The 20,625-nt window shown below is 39.1% G+C and overlaps 1 protein-coding gene across 6 annotated transcripts in view; it reads left to right on the top strand.

The window, feature by feature from the left end:
- dlgap4a (discs, large (Drosophila) homolog-associated protein 4a) overlaps positions 1 to 20,625 on the top strand; it is a 180,288-nt gene that overhangs the window by 133,275 nt on the left and 26,388 nt on the right. Inside the window, exons 1-7 of one of the 6 annotated variants that reach the window (XM_048177436.1) lie at positions 5,355 to 5,659; positions 7,877 to 8,241; positions 10,670 to 11,518; positions 13,144 to 13,385; positions 15,212 to 15,301; positions 15,628 to 15,784; positions 19,315 to 19,534. In XM_048177436.1, coding sequence (XP_048033393.1) covers positions 7,948 to 8,241; positions 10,670 to 11,518; positions 13,144 to 13,385; positions 15,212 to 15,301; positions 15,628 to 15,784; positions 19,315 to 19,534 — 1,852 coding nt within the window. In that variant the 5' untranslated portion in view covers positions 5,355 to 5,659; positions 7,877 to 7,947. Of the gene's footprint in view, positions 1 to 5,354; positions 5,660 to 7,876; positions 8,242 to 10,669; positions 11,519 to 13,143; positions 13,386 to 15,211; positions 15,302 to 15,627; positions 15,785 to 19,314; positions 19,535 to 20,625 lie in introns of those variants that run through there. The other 5 variants (XM_048177438.1, XM_048177437.1, XM_048177435.1 and 2 more) reach the window with 5 other exon arrangements.

Below are 20,625 nucleotides of genomic sequence, written 5' to 3'. Positions count from 1 at the left end.
AACGAGCTTCTTCCTGGGTTGGTGACATCACAAACCCCAACATTTACATAAACCCTGCCCCCGAGAACACACAACAAAGGGGGCGGGGCCATGTTGGGCTGCTTTAGAGAAGAGGAAGAGTTGTTGTAGTAAAGTGTTGTTGCCGTCATTTTACGGCGGACTGCTTCACAAACGAGGGTCAGTTCAACACTGGATTTGAACAAAAGATTAACATGACGACACATGCTAGTGGATGAGTTGAATCAACTCCACAGCAACTACATAAATTTATCCACTAACCATTCAGAAACGTCCAGTTTCATTCTAAAAGTTGTAACTTCTTCCTGAGTCTCTCCATCAGTGTCGACTCCGGTTTGAACAATGTAAGGCTGAACACCGTTACTGACAATCCTCATTTTGGCTGCGTGAGATTCTCCACCTTTGTTGTTGTTGAGCTGTTAAAGCTCCGCCCTCTTCTGGAAAGGGGGCCAGGAGCAGCAGCTCATTTGCATTTAAAGGGACACACAAAAATGGCTGTTTTCTATGATTCTGTGATGTTTTCTCCATTAAATATAAAGTCTGTATGAATAAAGTGTGTCCATTTGGAGAGTTTAGATCCAATTTTAAGAAAATTTAAGGAGGATATTTGGTTTATTTCCTCTGTATATCTCTATCTGGAGTTAGAGTAAATATCTGTTGGGCTTCATCCAAGATACTTGTGCATTTGTTGACTTCATCTTATGTGTGGATTATCTGCTAATATTTGAAAAACAGAAGCATGCCAAATAGACTTCAATGTGAATCTCTGGTTTCAACATCTCTGTGCTCTGATAAGTAATAGATAATATGAGCGAAATGGCAATAGTGGCAGCCAAAATGAACTATTTTAAGAAAAATAAATATATTTACCCCTGTTTCCACCTGCAAATTGTTACACATTTTTAATGTCAACTGTCGGATACACCAGGGTTACTTTAATTTACCCATCATGGTCTGTCCAGATGAAGTTAGCCCATAAGAGAATACTGTTCCATTAGCCTGGAGAAGTCTTTCAACAGAGTGCCCCACAACCTCATCTGGCACACCCTACAGGCTCACAGCGTACCTGAAGCCGACGTGACTTGGATCAAGCCTCTCTACACCAGTGTCAGCAGTGCCATCTGCTGCCCAGAACATCACCGCCCTTCCCAATTACCATCAATGTCCACCAAGACTCGGCCCTTCTCACCACTCCTGTTTGTCCTGTGTATGGACATAATCACTGCCGACTTATAAGCGCATCACCCATGGTCACTCATCTACGCTAACGACGTCTTCCTCATGAGTTGTGATAACAATACATTATTATTAATAAATTATTTAACTTAATATTTAAAGAACGGCACAGGCTGATTACGTGTCTTCTGAGAGGAGTACCTTTCCTTTGTCCATGAAAAATGCAGTTTTTCTCTGCTCGCTTCTAGACGACTGATGCTTCCTCTGAGCTCAAGTTTGGTATCATTGTAGTGCAGCGTTCCAACTTTGAGAATATACATAGCGAATTCTCGATGGCATGAGTGAACCAATGAAATGTGATTTTCAAACTCATGCTGATGTAAACAAATCGATCTTTGAAGTGTGCACACAAAGACACCTCAGCGCACGATCCTGATATACACATATAAACAGAATTTCAGTACTTCAAAATATTGAAAAAAAAAAAATGTTTTAGAACCTTCAGAAAACTTTAACTCAATTTTTAATAATAATAATTAATAATAAATTATCATTTAAAATTAATTTATTTTATTTTATCAAAGCTCAATAGTCTCCCAAGTCAGTAACTTCACCAACACATAATGAAGATTATAACAGAAATTTGAAAGCAAAAGAGAAGTTTAGCTTTTTCTATATAAGCACTCAGTGTCTAATCAGGACCCATAAGCCCTGACTCGGTATCACGGAAGGGAATTATCTCAGTTCATCGTTCATTGCACTTCCATATCCCAGCCTTTTGAAACTCTCATTATCCGCTTATGGCAATAATAAGCACTGATCTGGAAACAGTTGGATCTGCAGACTCTGCTCTTCCTCATTAGAATAAGCCGAGGAGTCTTAGCCGCCCTGGATCAGTCATTATCTTACGGCCTCGTTCGTAACGTCTATCATTTTCCTGGTTCCTATTTAGTTTGTTAAACGCAGCCCATAGATCCATCAAAGGGCCGTTAATGACTTTCTAAACCTGACAGGTCCGTGTAAGGCTTTAATCATCTCCAGAGGGGATAACTGCTTTAAATGACCGGCCGCAGATGGTCCATCTTAGTTTCGCACATCATTTTCGCACTAACAATGACAAATACTTATAAAGCATTTATTAATCTTAGTTAATAATGATTATGTACTCTAAAAATGTTGGGTTAAAAGCAACCCAAGTTGGGTTGAAAATGGTCCAACCCAGCAATTGGGTTAAATGTTTGACCAACCTGATTGGTAGTGTTATTTAACTCAACTATTGTTTCAAAAAAATACTATATGGCTGGCTTAAAATGAGCCCAAAATAGGTTGGAAACATAGTACAGTACATACTATATACTGCAGAAATATCCCTAGTAGTATCGTAGTATGCTGTTTTGACAGTCTGTCTCAGTACTGTCATTGTTCATGACATCGTTGTGTTTCCAGCTGTGTTCGGGATAGAGAGGAGCGCTGGGCTAATGATCACAGAGGCTGCCGTCTCAGTGTGAGCTGAGGAAGGTAGGACTTCCTGCTGGCATGTGTCCTTGCTTTAAAAGGGGACCTATTATGCAAAATTCACTTTTATAAGGTGTTTGAACACAGATGTGTGTCCACCAGCCTATAATGGTAAAAATCTACCTACTCCTTTTTTTTTTAATACTCCCCATAAATCATAAAAGTCTCTCCAAATAAGCAGTTCCAGATTTCCCCCTACTCTTATGTAAGAGAAGCCCCGCCCATGGCTGCTGACGGACTCCACCCTATTAGCTTAGCCACTCCCCTTGAGTGAGCTGTACACAATCATTCAAGTAAGAAATGTATTCTTATTAAAAGTACTAAAGTTATTCAGTCAAGAACAGTGAGTGATTTTCAGTTTTTCTTTTGTTGTTTGGTTCATATTAACAACAGTAGGTATTGTATATTACACTGCTGTCACTTTAATACACAGCTCTAATATACACATGCGATTTCTTTCCATTGTTTTCGTTCACAGACATAACTGTGTTTATGAGCTTTGTGTGTTTTTGACATAACCTTGTGAGTATTTGACAATTTAAGCGCAACTTATATGCGAACTTGGCTGCAATAGAGATGATGATCAAAACCAAACAAATGTTTTGTTAGTTATTGGCAGAGTATCCGAGGCATGAGCTGTAGGCTCCGCCCTCTTCTGAAAAGTGGGGTGGGGAGCAGCAGCTCATTTGCATTTAAAGACACATGCACAAAAACAGCATGTTTTTCTATCCACTCAAAAATGGGTATTACAACATGCTATAATAAATGATCTGTGGGGTATTTTGAGCTGAAACTTCACAGACACATTCTGGGGACAACAGAGACTTATATTACTTATAAAAAGGGGCATAATAGGTCCCCTTTAAATTCAGAGGTTCAGTGTTGTGAGGCTTTTCTAAGAGGTAAAACCAGACTGAATGTGTTTAGATGAAACACATTCCAGCATTTAAACTCATTTCTTACCTATTTAAACTTTATATGAAATGTATGACAAAAAAAAGTATCAAGTATTATATTTTGATACATCAGGCTTTTTAATAGTTTATATAATATTATATAGTAAGAATATGGAGCTGATACACTATAACTAATTCAGGGACCTTTAGTCATTACTTAAATATATATATATATATATATATATATATATATATATATATATATATATATATATATATATATATATATATATATATATATATATATATATATATATTGTTGTGAAATAAAAAATCAAGTTCTGAAATGCTGTTAGACTTTTTATTTGTAATTGTTATTTTATTGAGCTTGGATGACACAAATTATGCCTATTGATTCGATATACTATCATGACTTGTCATAGTTTAACATTTAATCAAAAATGTATTTAATTTTAAGTTCTGTTAATGTAAACTACAATCTGATGACGTGTAAACGTGTTTCATTGTTTTGAGTTGTATGAACACTTCTTTTAATTTAGACGAACTTAAGTTAAGTGAAACTGGGCTGGGATTTATATTTCCCATCATGCTTTGCCCATGGCACTTGAAAGTAAATGCTAAAATTAAGTGTTATATAATGTTTTTTGCACAAGATTAATGGTAAGGGAGATTTAGCAGTAATTAGTGTTTTGTTATGCTAATTTAGAAGAGTTTCTGTTAATGTGGGTTTTTGGAGATTTACCATCATGGTGACAAGCGGTGCTTGGTAAGTTCATGTTACTTAGAAATGCGTTTTATTGTGTCCAAAAAGCGTCTTCACCTTACTTAAAACATTATGTTGGATCAACTTAAATAGTTGCATTCATGTTGACAATTATTAAGTTCATGTTACTTAGAAATGTGTTTTTATTGTGGCAAAAAACATCTTCACCTTACTTAAAGCATTATGTTGGATCAACTCAAAATATTGCTTTGAATTAATGTAATTCTCCCAAGTTAAAAATTCTAGTGGAAAACGTTAACATTTTTTTTTTTGTTGAACCAATGTTTTATTTTTTAGAGTGTACATTTGAGGATAATAAAAAAAATTATTTTATTCGGAGGCAAAAATATGAAATATGATGCAGATGCTGATATATGGTCAAAAAGTACGATGAAATTCAGATTGCTTGTAATGTGATTTTTATAACAGCATAACAGGCTACTTACATAAAAATATAAATATCAGTCGTCACTCTATATCTGCCAATAATGTCTTATTAAGATATATTTAAATGCTTAGTTTTATGATCAAAGCTCTGTAGTTTTAAAACATACAATGCAATGCAATACATTGATGAGTGACAGATGAACAAATAGACCTTCCTTAAAAGCCAGATGATCATATTTGATACATTTTAACATGATTTTAATATGAAATGATTAATGGATAATCAAGTAAACCTAAATTTAAACCCCAAATGACATGATGGTTAGTATAAGGTGACTGAATTTTTATTCTAACGGTCAAAGGTCGCTGGAGTGACATTTCCTCACGTGAGTTTCACATTATACTCACAAAACACGTCTCACCACGACATGTGATTTCTTTTTTATTTTCAGCCCAGTTGGTGGCTCTCAAATTGTGCAAAAATGACTGTCGAGTCACTCATTTCCTCCTAAACGTGTGTGAGGTGTTTGTAAAGCGTCTCTGCAGCTCTGGCTGATCCGCGCTGATGTCACGGGCCGAGCGCGGGCCCGGTCGGGAGGAGGTGCAGCTGCGGGCTGAATGCTAACGAGGTTTTCAGGCTCTTTGACGGCGCCGTGACTCATCGCGCCGGCCCCATTGAGACCGACTGCGGCGTGCAGTAATGACAGATGAAAACAGCCGATAGAAGCTGGCGGTTTTGTGAATGGGGCTCCGTCGGTTCAGAGTCAATGTCTCGTGCGATTCGGCTCCCGATGAGTGTGACTCACATATTCATCTAGCGATGAATGTCAATGGGAAGAGTGACTCGCAGACAACGGGGACGCTAGATTCATGAGCGCATGATGTGAGCATGAGACAGTTTGATTTGTAAGAATTTGCATGCATAAAACCTTGACAAATGTTTTTGTACATTATGTGCCATTGACTGTGTTGTGTGCTGATATAATGAAGATGTACACTCAGAGCTCTGACATAGGCAGACTTTTGACGTGCATCCTGAAGTCTAGTCCATATATAATGCTGTAATATGGTGCTGTGTTTTATTTATAAAAATAAATAAAACTCTCTGCCAAATGCATAAATGTTTTAAGAGTGTGCTGGATGGCACGGCACAGCTGGATATGTGCCCAGTTGTAATGCTTATATCCATTATTTGATCGTCATATAATGAATCGCTGACATACACTACCATTCAAAAGTTTGGGATCAGTAAGATTTATTAATGTTTCTAAAAAAAAGTCTCTTCTGCTCACCAAGGCATGCTTTTATTTGATAAAAATACAGTAATATTATGAAATATTACTACAATTTAAAGTGCCCCTTATGCTATTTTAAGGGTACCTAATTTTGTTTTGGAGTCTCCTATAATAGGTTTACATGCATCCAAGGTAAAAAAACAAACAAAAACACTTTAAAGGTGCCATCGAATGTTTTTTTACAAGATGTAATATAAGTCTAAGGTGTCCCCTGAATGTGTCTGTGAAGTTTCAGCTCAAAATACCCCATAGATTTTTTTTAATTAATTTTTTTAACTGCCTATTTTGGGGCATAATTAGAAATGCGCCGATTCAGGCTGTGGCCCCTTTAAATGCTCGCCCTCTCCGCCCCCGGAGCTCGCGCTTGCCTTAAACAGTGCATAAACAAAGTTCACACAGCTAATATAACCCTCAAAATGGATCTTTACAAAGTGTTCATCATGCATACTGCATGCATGCGTCGGATTATGTGAGTATTGTATTTATTTGGGTGTTTACATTTGATTCTGAATGAGTTTGATAGTGCTCCGTGGCTAAAGCTAACATTACACACTGTTGGAGAGATTTATAAAGAATGAAATTGTGTTTGTGCATTATACAGACTGCAAGTGTGCAAATGGTAACTTTAACCACATTTAACAGTACATTAGCAACATGCTAACGAAACATTTAGAAAGACAATTTACAAATATCACTAAAAATATCATGTTATCATGAATCATGTCAGTTATTATTGCTCCATCTGCCATTTTTCGCTATTGTTCTTGCTTGCTTACCTAGTCTGTTGATTCACCTGTGCAGATCCAGACGTTAATACTGGCTGCCCTTGTCTAATGCCTTGAACATGGGCTGGCATATGCAAATATTGGGGGTGTACATATTAATGATCCCAACTGTTACGTAACAGTCGGTGTTATGTTGAGATTCGCCTGTTCTTCGGAGGTCTTTTAAACAAATGAGATTTACATAAGAAGGAGGAAACAATGGAGTTTGAAACTCATTGTATGTCATTTCCATGTACTGAACTCTTGTTATTCAACTATGCCAATATAAATTCAATTTTTCATTCGAGGGCACCTTTAATTTTCTCATAATATCCATTGCAGCATCTATTCTTTTCTCACAGTGTCCGAAATGGTTTGATAAAGGATTCCGTCTCTCTAAACCCCGCCTTTTCGAGAGCTTCCATTGCTCTGATTGGTCAGATGTCCCAGTGTGTTGTGATTGGTCTACTCTACTCTGATCGTTCAGATGGCCAAGTCTGTTGTGATTGGTCCACCGTTTACAGCGCATGTCGGAAACTAAACGCCCATTACCTTATCTGAATTTTAGATCCTTATCTTCCTCAGCATTTGATACACAGTGATCCGAACTGTAACCATGGTTAAAACCAACATTTGTTTTATCGTATCAATTTCAGCGTGAGTCCTCATCATTTTAAAGTGCTGCAAAGTGGATTTGCTTTAGTAGCAGAAAACAGCATCTTCTCGACATGTCGACAACACAAGCCAAACTCTTCCAGTCTCAGCTGCAGCTACAGTGTTTGAGGGTCAAAATAGATGTTGAAGCAGCCAATGAAGACCATAGACTGGTATTATCAGTTACATTGTTAGGTTTGTAACAGGAAGTGAGACTGGAATTACTGAAGACTCGTTTCAGCAGTTCAGAATCGTTAGAATAGTTTTAGTTTTATTTACCATTAACAACGCTGGTTGTATCATTCTGGTACCCTGTAAACATGACTTTAGAAAACTAGTGTGCACTTATTCACATGTGCATGTGTGTATGCTCTCTCTGTCCTCTAGGGGTCGCCCTCCAGGGCCGCAGTCTCTCTTCATCTGGGAGCATGTTCTAGGACGGACCCTCCACAGCAACCATGAAAAGCTTAGGGGCCAACCGTAGCCGACATCTGTCAGACAGCTGTGACCCCACCGCGGGCCCCCAGGAGCCCTTGTGTCCCTTGGCCCCGGACCCCCACGCCACCTACCTCCTGAGCCCCACCGTCAACCATTATGGCACTCTGGATCCTCACTTCCATCATTTTCCAGTTTCCACCCCGACGACCCTGCAGTCGGACTGCCTGCTGCCTCTAAACAACCAGCTGACCAACAGCAGCACCTTCCCACGGCTGCACTACACCAGCCAGCCGGAGCAGAGCGAGTACACGCAGGTACTGCCACAGCCATTGAGTTACAAAACATTATCCAAAAGAATCCTGCTTTAAAGGATTAGTTTGCTTCAGAATTTAAATTTCCTGATAATTTACTCACCCCCATGTTATCCAAGATGTTTATGTGTTTCTTTCTTCAGTTGAAAAGACATTAATGTTTTTGAGGAAAACATTTTCAGGATTTTTCTCCATATAGTGGACTTCACTGGGGTTCAACGGGTTGAAGGTCCAAATGTCCGTTTTAGTGCAGCTTCAAAGAGCTCTACATGATCCCAGATGAGGAATAAGAGTCTTATCTAGAGAAACCATCGGTCATTTTCTAAAAAAAATAAAATAAAAATGTATATACTTTTTAACCACAAATGCTCGTCTTGCACTGCTCTGCGATGTGCCACGCATTACGTAATCACGATGGAAAGGTCACGTCGCGTCAGTCATGCTTTTTTCGTAAATTGAATATGGAAGATGTAGGACGTAGCGTAAGCGTTTTAAACTGCGAGAGGCGTTGCACTTTCTTCCTAAGTTGAATTCAGAAGGCAGTCTGGCAGAAGCTAGTTATTTTACTTTATAACTTGTTAAATATGGATATTTTTCTTGCACAAACCATAGACTGTAAAAAAGATGGACGACGCAACGCCGCTTCCTTCCATTGTAATGAACTGAATGTAAAACGTACGACGATGCACGGTGACATGTTACACAAAAAACATCAGTTTGGAGCCTGGGCATGTGCAGAAGGAATTGTCAGTGGAGCCGGAGGCGGAGTCGCGGTATCAAACTTCCGCCCAGACGACTGCGTCATCACTGATGTATTTTAAATAGGCTATATAAATTATACACAATTTAAAATTCTACCTATAAAATAATAGGCTATTCTGTTTCTAGAGCAATAATATTTTTGAAACAGCAAATTCAGTTGATAAACTCAATATAATATGCCACTAGAAACAACTCTAAAATGTCAGAAACGGTCCTGCCATTTTAAATAAAGTTCAGCTAACGTTACAGGAGATCGATTGCTGTAGACAGTGCTGTATAATTAATTAGAGTAGGCTATCATTAGTTTTGTCCTGCTAATTATTATTTTATATCCATAAAAATAATTAGTAACTGCCAGATAACGATCACCTGCTTTTTCCCATCATGGCTAACGTTAGGCGAGTTATCTTAACTAATAACATTTATTAATGTTAACGTTACCAAAAAAAGTTCGACCTACAGGATCCGTCAGATCCTGTAGGTCGGTCAGTACAGTTTACCGCTGAACAACTCCTTTTGTCGGTGTGAAATAACACAGAAATCGAAAATTAATAGTTAGTTATATATTTTCAATCTCCCCTCGAAGCTCCGACAGTCCTCAGAGAAGCTGTCAATCACAACTGTCAATCAAAACGACACGCCCTGTTTCTATAGCATCAAATTGCTAGCTAAAATCAAACTTATCACAAAAACGAACAATTGAATATATATCAACGTGATAACAACTACCTTAAATGACTAAAACCATCCTTTGGAAAATTTTATTTGAAGTGTAATTTATTTTTTTGTTTTGACTCATTCCCGTTCGTTTGAATGGAGAGGGCGAGGTTTATGACCCATAGACTGTAAAAAAATATGGACGTAGCGTCCGTGACGTCACCCATAGAGTTCTGAACAGCAGTTTTGACGCGTAAATGAGGCCGCGGCCCTTAATTATGCAGAACTTTAAGGCTTAATATAATTTAAACGGATAAGTTATAAAAAAATTCACCCCCCTCAGAGTTGTCATGAAGGGCAAAAATAGCAGTATAGACCAAAACCACAATTTGAACCAACTTGTAAACATGTTTTTTTCTGCTATAAACTTGGCCAATTTAACATGGGACTCTATGAGATTCTGCTCTCTTTTGGAGCCTGTCCCTAGCGGCCAGTCGATGAATCGCAGTTTAAGTTACTTCCGTATTGGCTTCACGAGAGAAAGGGGGAGGTTGCCGCTTGTTATGACCTGAACTGCATCCAGCCACCAGGAGGCGATCAAAGAACCCGCAGCTTCACTTTTCAAGACGTATGAGGCACACCCGACACAAACGCATCGCTTCGCTTCAATAGGTCTTTATTAACCCCCTGGAGCTGTGTGGAGTACGTTTATGATGGATGGATGCACTTTCTTGAGCTACATACTCGTTGCTCCCGTTCACTGCCATTATAAAGCTTGGATGCATCAAGATATTTATTAATATAACTAGGATTGTGCTCCTCAGAAAGAAGTAAGTCATATGGCTTGAGTGTAATTTTCATTTTAAAGTGAACTAATCCTTTAATGACAGAAATTTCAGTTTTGGGTGAACTAATCCTAAAGGTTAAACTCTTCAGGGCTGGGTTTTGCACCCCTGGTCTAGTATATCTGCATAATTTTCACGTGATTTCGTGATGATGTGGTTTGTCTCAGCAGGGTTGTGTGGCTCAGACAGGCAGTCGCGCTGGCACCCTCACATCTTCCATGTCCATGGGTTTGGGCCTGGGACTGGGCGCCCCCGCCATGATCAGCAGCGGCACGGCCACCATCTCATCCGCAGCAGCCGCCAAGATGAACCGGCTCCCGGCCAACCTGCTGGACCAGCTGGAGCGCCACCTACCGCTGCAGCGCGACGGCTTCAGCACGCTGCAGTTCCACCGGCGCAGCCGCGGCTCCAAGCAGCGCAGCGAGAGTCCCAGCCGCATCCGAAACCTGGTCCAGTCCGTCCAGAAACTCTTCGCCAAGTCGCAATCTCTGGAGGTTTCGGCGGTGAAAGGGAGCATAACCGCCGGTGACGCGGCAAAAGCGACCCGGCGGAGCAAAAGCAAAGACCGCGCCAAGACTGAAGGCACCAAACGGCGTCCGCGGCCCAATCTCTCAGGCTTCTGGAGCTCGGACGACGGCTTAGAGGACGATCCCCCGACTCAACCTGCCGCCGGCCCACTGGCGGTTGCGTATCGAAACCCTCTCAGCATGATGACACTGGGCAGAGCCGTGTCGGACAGTCAAGCGGCACCCAGACCGCATCCGCAGGGCTACAACACCATCGCGGCGCACTCGCTCAAATCGTCCAAGAGCAGCGGTGACCTCAAGCCGCAGGTCAGTCTGCCGCCCTCCGGTGGCCAAACAGGGGACAGCGTGCTGGTCAAGAGAGGCTCCTGGTCAACGCTGACCCTTAGTCAGGCCAGACAGGTGCTACAGAAGGGCTCCGCCACCGTCAACCGGACCCTGCTCAAGTCCAAGTCCTGCCACGGACAGGAGATGACCTGCAACTTCCTACAGGTGACAAACAGACCCCAAAATGAGAATTCTGTCATCCTTTATTCATTCCAAACTTGTAAGACTTTCGTCGTTAAGCAAGTATGGTTGAGCTTCTGTTTACCATATTTGAGTCCTCTATGTACAGTCACTGATCAATGTTTTTATGTGAATAAAAGCGTATAAAGTGATTGTGTCCCTTCAGAACACTTGGATTAAACCGCCTGATTCATAATGGGTTTAATTTACAATATCTTTATGAATGTTTTTACATGTTTTAGGTGAGTTTTTGGCGAACAGACATTTAATGCAGGCACAGAAATCTCCCAAATTTCATCAAAAATACCTTTATTTGTGTTCTGAAGATGAACGAAAGTCTTATGGGTTTGGAATGACATGAGGGTGAATAATTAATGACAGAATTTTCATTTTTTGGGTGAACTAACCCTTTAATGTGTGAGAGAAACAGTGAAGTAAAGAGATGGGTTTCTTGATATTTGTATATATTATTTATAATATTTGGCAAATATTACTAGGATAACGCATACAAGATTTCATAACAGGGTGTGTTTGAATTATAACATCAATTATAATGCCAAACATTATTGCTTTAATGCAATAATAATAAATACAAATATTTGTATAATATTAATGCATATTTGTTGTAAAAATATATATGAATTAATTGAACTATTTGAATTTATTAAAAAAAATCATATTTGAACAATAATTGAACATAAACACCATTTCAAATGTTGTTAAAAAAACAACTTTAATTTGTCTTATTTTATGTATAAAAATAATACATATTTCTAAAAAGATATTAGTAAATATTTTAGCAAAATGTGAAATATTTACAAATATTTTTGTATGATAATAAATACACAAAAAATGATTGATTATAATACCAAATAAGCACTTCATATCACTTTTTTTATTACTCATTTTTTTATTTATTTTTAAATGGGTCAATGATATAATTATTATTGTGTTACCTATTTTTGAATTTAAATAATATTAAATTATAATGCTAAATATAATAAATATTTGTTAAAACTATAATATTATTTTGAAAAAATTCAGATAATAACAGTAAATATTCTTACAAATATTTGCATAATAATAAATACATAATTATTAATAAATGCAACAATAATGAAAGTAATAAATCAAAACATTTGTGAAAAAAAGTATTATTAATATTTTGTGTAAAATAATAATACATATTTGTAAAAATGTTTTATTAAATATTTTAGCTAAATTTGAATCTAAAAATATATTAATATTTTAGCAAAATTTGAAATATTTACAAAAATTTGTATTATAATAAATACACAAATAAGTGCAATAATAACAAACAAACATTTCTATACTGATTATTAAAAAAAATACAAATATTTGTTACAAATTTGAAAATAAAATTTGAAGTATTATATGTAAATAATATTTCAACAATAATTTGATGTACTTTTGAATGGCATTTCAACAGTTGTATGTTAAAAACACGATTTTAAAAAAAACATAAAACCAGCATGAATGCAAAGAATTTTTCACATGCATTTTACACTTCATTTCAAGTTTTATTTGTGATCCTTTGACCCAGAGGCATTGTGGGTAGTGTGAGTGTATTGTAAGTGTAAGTCTTTCAGCAGGTGCCTACAGGTGAGTGGAGCGGGACGCTGGGTAAGGCAGGGGGCGCAGGCGAGATCCCGTGCAGGCGGATGCGCAGCGGCAGTTATGTTAAAGCCATGGGAGACGTGGAGGACAGCGACGACTCAGACGGACCCCCTTCACCCAAACCCTCGCCCAAGACCGCCGCCCGACGACAGAGCTACCTGAAGGCCACCCAGCAGTCTCTCAGCGAGCAGCAGCCGCCTTTACCACCGCGCAAGTGAGTGAAACACATGAACCACAACATGCACACACTCATCTGCAGCTGTTTTACAATTAAACAGACACAAAGTAACTTTAAATGTGATTCTCTCTGTGGTAACTGCTGGACACAACACATGAGGTGCATTACTGAACATCTCAATGATGCCATCAGGAGTATTTTCACTGCGACCAGCAGATGGCAGCATGTTGACAGGTTGATTAGTTGCTTTAAAACTCCATATCAGAAGTCCAAATAATCTTTATACTCATTAAACATGACTCACTTTCTCCATAGCCAAAGAAAAAATACAAAGGTGAAATCTTTAATATCTCAGTTGTTTCTCCTAGATGGTGAGATTAAATGGTCTTCTGCTTTTCATGTGTAATAAACATCTTTTTTGGGACATTTATCAAACTGTAAAGAGTAAAGATGCTTTTACACAAACTTCCATTAGAAATGCCACTCGTTGAATTAAACATGCATGTTGCATAATGCTTACTGTGTACATAATGCATACTATTTTTTAAAAAGTAGTAGGAAGTATATACTACATACTACACATATGTAGTGGTTCTCAACCAGGGCTTCAACAAACTTACACATGATTTAAAATAAGACAAAACAACACTTACAAAAACTAATATATATATATATATATATATATATATATCCTGTAAATCACGGAAGACTGGAAAAGTCATGCAAATTCATTGGTTAAAAAGAGTGTAATCTGTGGCCATTTTATAATAAATATACTTTTTTAAAGTTATGTCAAGCTCTAAAATATTTAATATTAATATTATATAATATTAAATATAATATTAATATTATATTTAATATTTTGAATAAAATATTTAAAAAAATATTTATTATTAATCCTTATCCAGTAAATCATGGATTACTGAAAAAGTCATGAAAATTCACTCAATAAAAAGAGTGGGAACCTAAAACTTATTTATTAAAACAAATTTATTAATTTGATCTACTTTGTTACCTTTAAGGAGACATATAAAACTCACATGATTGTAATTTTTTACAAATTTGTGTATAATAATAAATTCATAAATAATCATAATTCATACAAATATTTGTATAATAATTAATAATATTTGTTATGGTTATAGAAATAAACAAATACTCAGAAATATACATTAGAATTTTAATATATATTCATTAAACTCATTTTGAAAAATCATTTTCAACATACCACTTTTGAATTACATATATATATATATATATATATATATATATACACACACACACACACACACATAATATTTAAACAATATTTTATTGGCATTTTTATTGGCATTTCAAAAGCGGTATGTTGAAAATGAATTTTTCAAAAGCATGAATTCAAAGAATTCCTAAATCATATGAAATAAATCACAGACGACTGGAAAAGTCATGCAAATTCATTGGTTAAAAAAAGTGGGAACCCTGAAGAACATGTGACTTTAATATTCTGGAGTCCTGGTATCTATTTACATGGATTAAAATTGATCATTTTGATCTACTTTGTTACTTTGTTGAGAGAGATGAGTGAATTGCAGTGCCATGTCAACATCCTCGATGCTCCAAGAACAGCATTTTTGTCGACCAGATTTTATGAGTAGGGAAAAGAGTAGATTTAGACTTTGGACTGTATCATTTAACATTAAATAATACTTGTAAAAATCCCTGTGAATTGCTCAGCATAAGATGACGTTTCTGTTTATCGCATACTAGCGTTTGTCATGCAGTATTCAGTCGAGTCAGTGTTGATGAATCTTAGAAACAAACAGCAGACATTGATGTTCAACGGTCCGTGTAACGGCCCACCCTTCCTATACACTCACTAGCAGACAGAGTCCCTGTCCGTTCATGCGGGAGCAGTTCGGAGTGGTTTGGTCTCCTCTGCAGAGCGCCGCCTCAGTGCCGCACCTGCACAGGTTAGTGTTTTAGCCCCGCCCCCACCTGGTTACGTGACACATTCTCACTCTATGTTATTAAAACACGACATAAAATTCCCCACAAAACACCCCGATGCACGACGTCCACCTCCACTAGAATCCTGGCTGAATCCTCACTAAACTTTATTTATTTTTTTAGCTTGGTCAGAAGTGTTCCTAACATCCTGCACCTGGCTCTCGCTCACCTCGTCTATGAAGCTACTAAAAATAAAGTCACATGTTATTGGCTGCTTGACAAAAGGGAGAAGGATGTGAAGATTTCCTGTTGAATGCATTGTGATCCTGCACTCATTCTCTTCTCTCAGCTGTTTGCCGTCCCTATGCGAGGTCTCCACCAATCGCAGCCTGGATAACCTGGACTGTTTGATGGCTCCCGGTGACGCGGGTCTGCAGCACTGGGACACTGATGGGGGATTCGGTCCACGCTGCGCCACGCTGGGACGAGGGTCTACCATGAGACAGGTCACAGACCTCATTTAATTTATTTCAAATCATAAAAGAATCACTGTTATTATTGCTAACACATTGTAATTTTTAATACTTAGTTTAATGCACAATTAACTTGGGCACGTTATCCCAAGAGAAACAGAAAGTGATCAGAAGCAATTTTCATGTGGTAAAAAAACTCACAGACTTGCATTGAAGGAGGGACTCAATCCACAGCTAGAAACACGCAACACCATAGCAACCCCTAGAACACCCTTACAACATCATAACAACCCCCAGAACTCCCTTACGACACCACAGCAACCCCTAGAACACCCTTACAACACTATAGCAACCCCTAGAACACCCTTATGACACTATAGCAACCCCCAGAACACCCTTGCAACACCAAAGCAACCCCCAGAATACCCTTGTAGTAACTACATAGCAACCCAGAGAACACCCTAGAAACCATATATCAACATCGCGCCATCCCCCAGAACACCCTAATAGCCACATATGCAACCCCCTGAACAACCTAGCAACCACATAGCAACACCCTAGCAACACCCCTGAACATCCTAAGCACACAGATGCACCATAGCAACCACATAGCAACATCACAGCAAACCCTAGAACACTCTAGCAACCACATAGCAACACCACAGCACCCTCCAGTACACTCTATCAACCACTTAGCAACCCCGAGTATACCCTAGAAACTGCATACAGTAGCAACACTATATCAGTCCCTAGAACACCATAATAACCATATAGAAACCTCATATGACACTTTAAGAACCGCATATCAACACCTTAGGAACCTCTAGAATACCCTATCAACCACATAGCAACACCTCAGCAATCCCTAGAACAACAAAAAACACCATAAGAACCACATATAAACACCCTAACAACCCCTGGAACACCCTAGCAACCACATAGCAACAGCTTATCAACCACATAGCAACACCTCAGCAATCCCTAGAGCATCCTAGTAACCACATAGAACCACCCCCACACACAACACAAAAAACACCCAAAGAACCACATAGCAACACCCTAGCAACCACACAGCAAGACCTCAACAATCACTAGAGCATCCTAGTAACCACATAGAACCTCCCCCCCCATAAAAAATACCCTAAGTTACCACATAGAACCACCCCCACACACAACACAAAAAACACCCAAAGAACCACATAGCAACACCCTAGCAACCACATAGCAACACCTCAGCAAACCCTAGAACACCCTATTAACCACATAGAACCCCCCAGACACACACACCAACACCCTAGCAACCACATATCAACACCATATCAACCACATAGCAACACCTTAGCAACCCCTAGAGCATCCTAGTAACCACATAGAACCCCCCTCCCAAAAAAAATCCTAAGAACCATATAGCAACACCCTAGCAACCCTAAAACACCCTAGCAACCACATATCAACACCCTAGCAACCCCTAGAACACCCTGGCAACCACATAGCAACACTTCAGCAATACCTAGAGCATCCTAGTAACCACATAGAACCCTCCCACAGACACACACAAAAGCACACTAAGATCCACATATCAGCACCCTAGCAACCCCTAGAACACCCTATCAACCACATAGCAACACCTCAGCAATCACTAGAACACCCTATTAACCACATAGAACCCCCCCCCCCACACACACAAAAGCACACTAAGATCTACATATCAGCACCCTAGCAACCCCTAGAACACCCTATCAACCGCATAGCAACACATCAGCAATCACTAGAACACTCTATTAACCACATACAGTAGAACCCCCCTACAAATAAACACCCTAAGAACCACATACCCAGCCCTAGCAACCCTAGAACACCCTATCAACCACATAACAACTCCTCAGCAGTCCCGAAAACACCCTAGTAACCACACAGAACCCCCCCCCCATTAAAAACACCCTAAGAACCACATATCAACACCCTAGAAACCACATAGCAACACCTCAGCAATCCCTAGAACACCCTAGTATTAACCACACAGAAACACCCAAAACACCATAAAAACCACATATCAACACCCTAGTAAACACACAACATTACCATAGCAATCCCTAGAACACCCTAGTAACAACATAGCAACTCCAGAACATTCTAGAAAAAACATAGAAACCCCAGACCCTAGCAGCCACATAGAAACACACTATCAACTACATGGCAACATCATATCACCCCCCAGAACATTCTAATAACCACATACAGTAGCAACACCATAGCAACACCTAGCACACTCTAGCAACTCCCAAAACAGCCTAGTAGCCACATGGCAACACCCTGGCAACCACCCATCTTAGCAGAGAGTTTTACTCACATTTTCTTCAGAAGATGTAAAAGTCTATTTCTGTTTAGTCTTGTAAATCGTTCCGTTCCACATCACAGAGCAAATGCTGAAATGTGTCAGAGAGGTTTTGCTGTTTACTTGACCTGCAGGAACAGAGTGTTCCAGATTAAAAATGCTGTACGACATCCTTAAGCTAGTTTAAGGAGACGTGGAGGGTGGGAAATCAGTTTGAGAGCATGTTATCGGGAGGAGATACTTGGGCGTTCGCCTACATTCTCTCTTAATATACTGATGAGGACATCAAGACGTGTGAAGCCAGTCGAGGGTCTGAAATGTCGCTGATTTTTTAAGAGGAAAGAGAATTTGATTTTTTTGATTTTTTTTTTTGAAGATCTGTTTTGCTTGCTTGGGATTATTGTGAAGACTGATGGTCAATTTATGGAAAAGTTGTTTCTGAGATTGGAAGAACGCTGTCGGAGAGAGAGATTGCTTGAATCAAAGGGAAAGAAGTCAAGAAAACTTTTTCTAGGAATTATCTTGTGATTTTTAATCCAATGAGCTCTTTCAAAAGTCACTGTAATTACTGCAGCTTGGTATGTTTTTTCGATTTGTTTGCCTTTAATTGTCAGGACAAACAGACACAAACCTCCTAGTTCTGTTGTGTCCCTGTGAGAAGTATCACCTGCTGGATGAACAAACGCAAAGTTTCTCTTTACTCTTCACCATCTAAACTCATTCAGGCTTAAAAACTACCGCTGCTTTTCCTTTCCCAGCAGGCACCAAGAGAGTTTGAACCGTGATTGTGTTTTGCTTGCAGAATAGTTGGGAAAGACTTAAAGGTCAGTTGAATCACAGAAGAGTTCGGTGACTTTCTAAAGCATTTTCTCTGCTTTATTCCTGATGGATTTGGAAAAAAAAGAGAGGACAAAAAAATTTCAGGTTTAAGAGCTGCTACATTGGCACTGCCAAAAAAGCAAATTCCTTTGTAAATTATTTGTGTGTCCTGCTTTAGTTACTCATTTGTTGCATAGACTAAATGGAAACCACTCAAGATTCACTAAAGCATGGAAATCTTCTGTTGGATTTAGAGCCGTTTCCTCTTCGTGTCCGCACGACAATGCACCAGTCCACCCTAAAGCGGCGGCCCCATCTCTCCCCATGCGAGGCACGCTTGTGGGTGGGCAGCGGCCGTCTGCCCCGCAGGCTTCGCACGGGTCGTTTCAACCTGCACGTGTCCTTTCAGGTGGAGCAGTGCTACATGAGCAACGTGGCTTACGGGCAGGTGGAGTCTCAAGCGGTGGAGGCCTTGGATCTGCCCACGCCCACCTGCTTCCGGTCTCGAAGCCACAGTTACCTGCGGGCCATCCAAGCCGGCTGCTCTCAAGATGACGATACGGGCTCAGTGGACTCCGATGAGACTCCACCGATAACCTCATCCATCAGCAGCTATAACAGCATCACCAGTGAGTATTGCACGCATGCAAACGTACCTTCAGAGAGGATCGCATTCATGAACCTGCTATATAACATAAACCACCCCAAAATCAAAAGAAACATTATTTTGCCTAAAGAAAATCAAGCCTGTATTTATGACATTTAAAGGGGTCATGAATTGAGAAATCAACTTTTCCTTGAGCTTTTGATATATAAGAGGTCATCGAAAGGTCGCCGCCACAGAAGAAATCAACGCCTACTTCATCATTGCAACGTTAGCCCTGCTCATTGTTAGTGAGATGATGAGGAGAGAAGAGCGATACAGGACTAAAATAACATTACCTTTCAAAAGATCCTAATGCAGGAATATGGTTATTTATTTTCAACAATGTGAATGTCTCAGTTGAGCTTTATTTATTTGTATTCGATACATTTCACCGTGGATTCTTTGGTAAATCAGTTGCATTTCGGCGCAGGCTTTGCAAACAGACTTTTACGATATGGATTCGACAGTAATGCAACAACATGTCAGTAACTGTGTTCATTCTAATGCCTGATCTGATATTAATGATTCATGTACAGTCAGATGATCTTTGTCTGTGTGTCAGTAAATCAAACCAGTGACTAAACACTCAACTTCACATTGTTTCTCTTAGTAGGATGATATTAAATTATATATAGAAAGCGATTAAAGAATGCTCCCTTAACAATCGCTGGAGCTGTCAATCAAACAGCGTGAGTTTATCAGTGACTGAGTTCTGGCCAAAACTCCTGTTTTATTCAACGAATCTCTTGATTGATGATGAAAGCATTTGTTAGTGTGCAGAAATTGAGTTTCAAAGATGAGATTGCTGCTTTCATGCACTCAAAAACATGTCTGTGATCGACTACAGTGTTCATCACTGCAACCTTTCATGCCACGATCTAAATATAATGCTATAATCAAAACTTTTAGTTAACCTTGAGAGCTGTAACAGTAAAAAATGTGCTAAAAGTTTTCGAGAGACTTAGCTATTTCATATGTAAAGATGTCAGCCAATCACAGCAGTGGGCATTTCCACTGAAGTCTCACAGCAGACACTCCCCTTAAAACAGAGAGTTCAAATCAGAGGGTTAAAAT

The sequence above is a fragment of the Megalobrama amblycephala genome, linkage group LG24 (genome assembly GCF_018812025.1).
Source record: "Megalobrama amblycephala isolate DHTTF-2021 linkage group LG24, ASM1881202v1, whole genome shotgun sequence".
NCBI lineage: Eukaryota > Metazoa > Chordata > Actinopteri > Cypriniformes > Xenocyprididae > Megalobrama > Megalobrama amblycephala.
This window is presented reverse-complemented; position numbering and strand designations above follow the sequence as displayed.